The 473-nt window shown below is 48.2% G+C and overlaps 1 protein-coding gene across 1 annotated transcript; it reads right to left on the bottom strand.

The window, feature by feature from the left end:
- Positions 1-13: 13 nt before the first annotated feature.
- On the bottom strand, positions 14-390 carry LOC110034256 (the record flags this gene model as incomplete). Its single annotated transcript, XM_020738537.1, has 2 exons — positions 235-390; positions 14-159 (listed from the first exon to the last, which is right to left on the bottom strand). Coding segments are annotated over exons 1-2 (301 nt in total), but the record flags the coding sequence as incomplete, so codon positions are not given.
- Positions 391-473: the final 83 nt, after the last annotated feature.

Raw genomic sequence — 473 nt, 5'->3', positions numbered from 1 at the left:
AAGATAAGTAGACCTAGGTCTCCCGCATCTTCGGCGAGGGCGAGAGCGATGACGGCCTTGATATCATAGGTTGGGTGGGATGGTGGCTTAACCACCAAAGATTCTGCAGATGCCGTGGAACCAGCGGCTTCCACAGCAGCCATGGCGACAAATTTCTTCCTGAATGCATGTCCGAAATAACCTAATGAGAAATCCCGCCCCCAAAATATCAGAGAGACGGGCAGAAAAGCTAACCTATTTGGGAAGAGAATAGAATGGACGAAAAGAGTAGCGGCAGCAGGCCGGAAAGGAGAAGCTTTGGCGGCCGTGGTGGCGGCGGCGGCGGTGGTGATGCGCGAAAGCCTTGAAATGCTGGTCATCGCGGGTAAAAGGGTGGAATTATTAGCCATTTATGTTTAAGAGAAGCCATGGTTGAGAAAAAATATTCCATACGATCTCCCGCATAATTTATATGTATTTATATATTACATTTT

Source organism: Phalaenopsis equestris, unplaced genomic scaffold, assembly GCF_001263595.1.
Source record: "Phalaenopsis equestris unplaced genomic scaffold, ASM126359v1 Scaffold179361, whole genome shotgun sequence".
NCBI lineage: Eukaryota > Viridiplantae > Streptophyta > Magnoliopsida > Asparagales > Orchidaceae > Phalaenopsis > Phalaenopsis equestris.
Note: the sequence above shows the minus strand (reverse complement) of the source record. Positions and strands in the feature narration are given on the sequence as shown.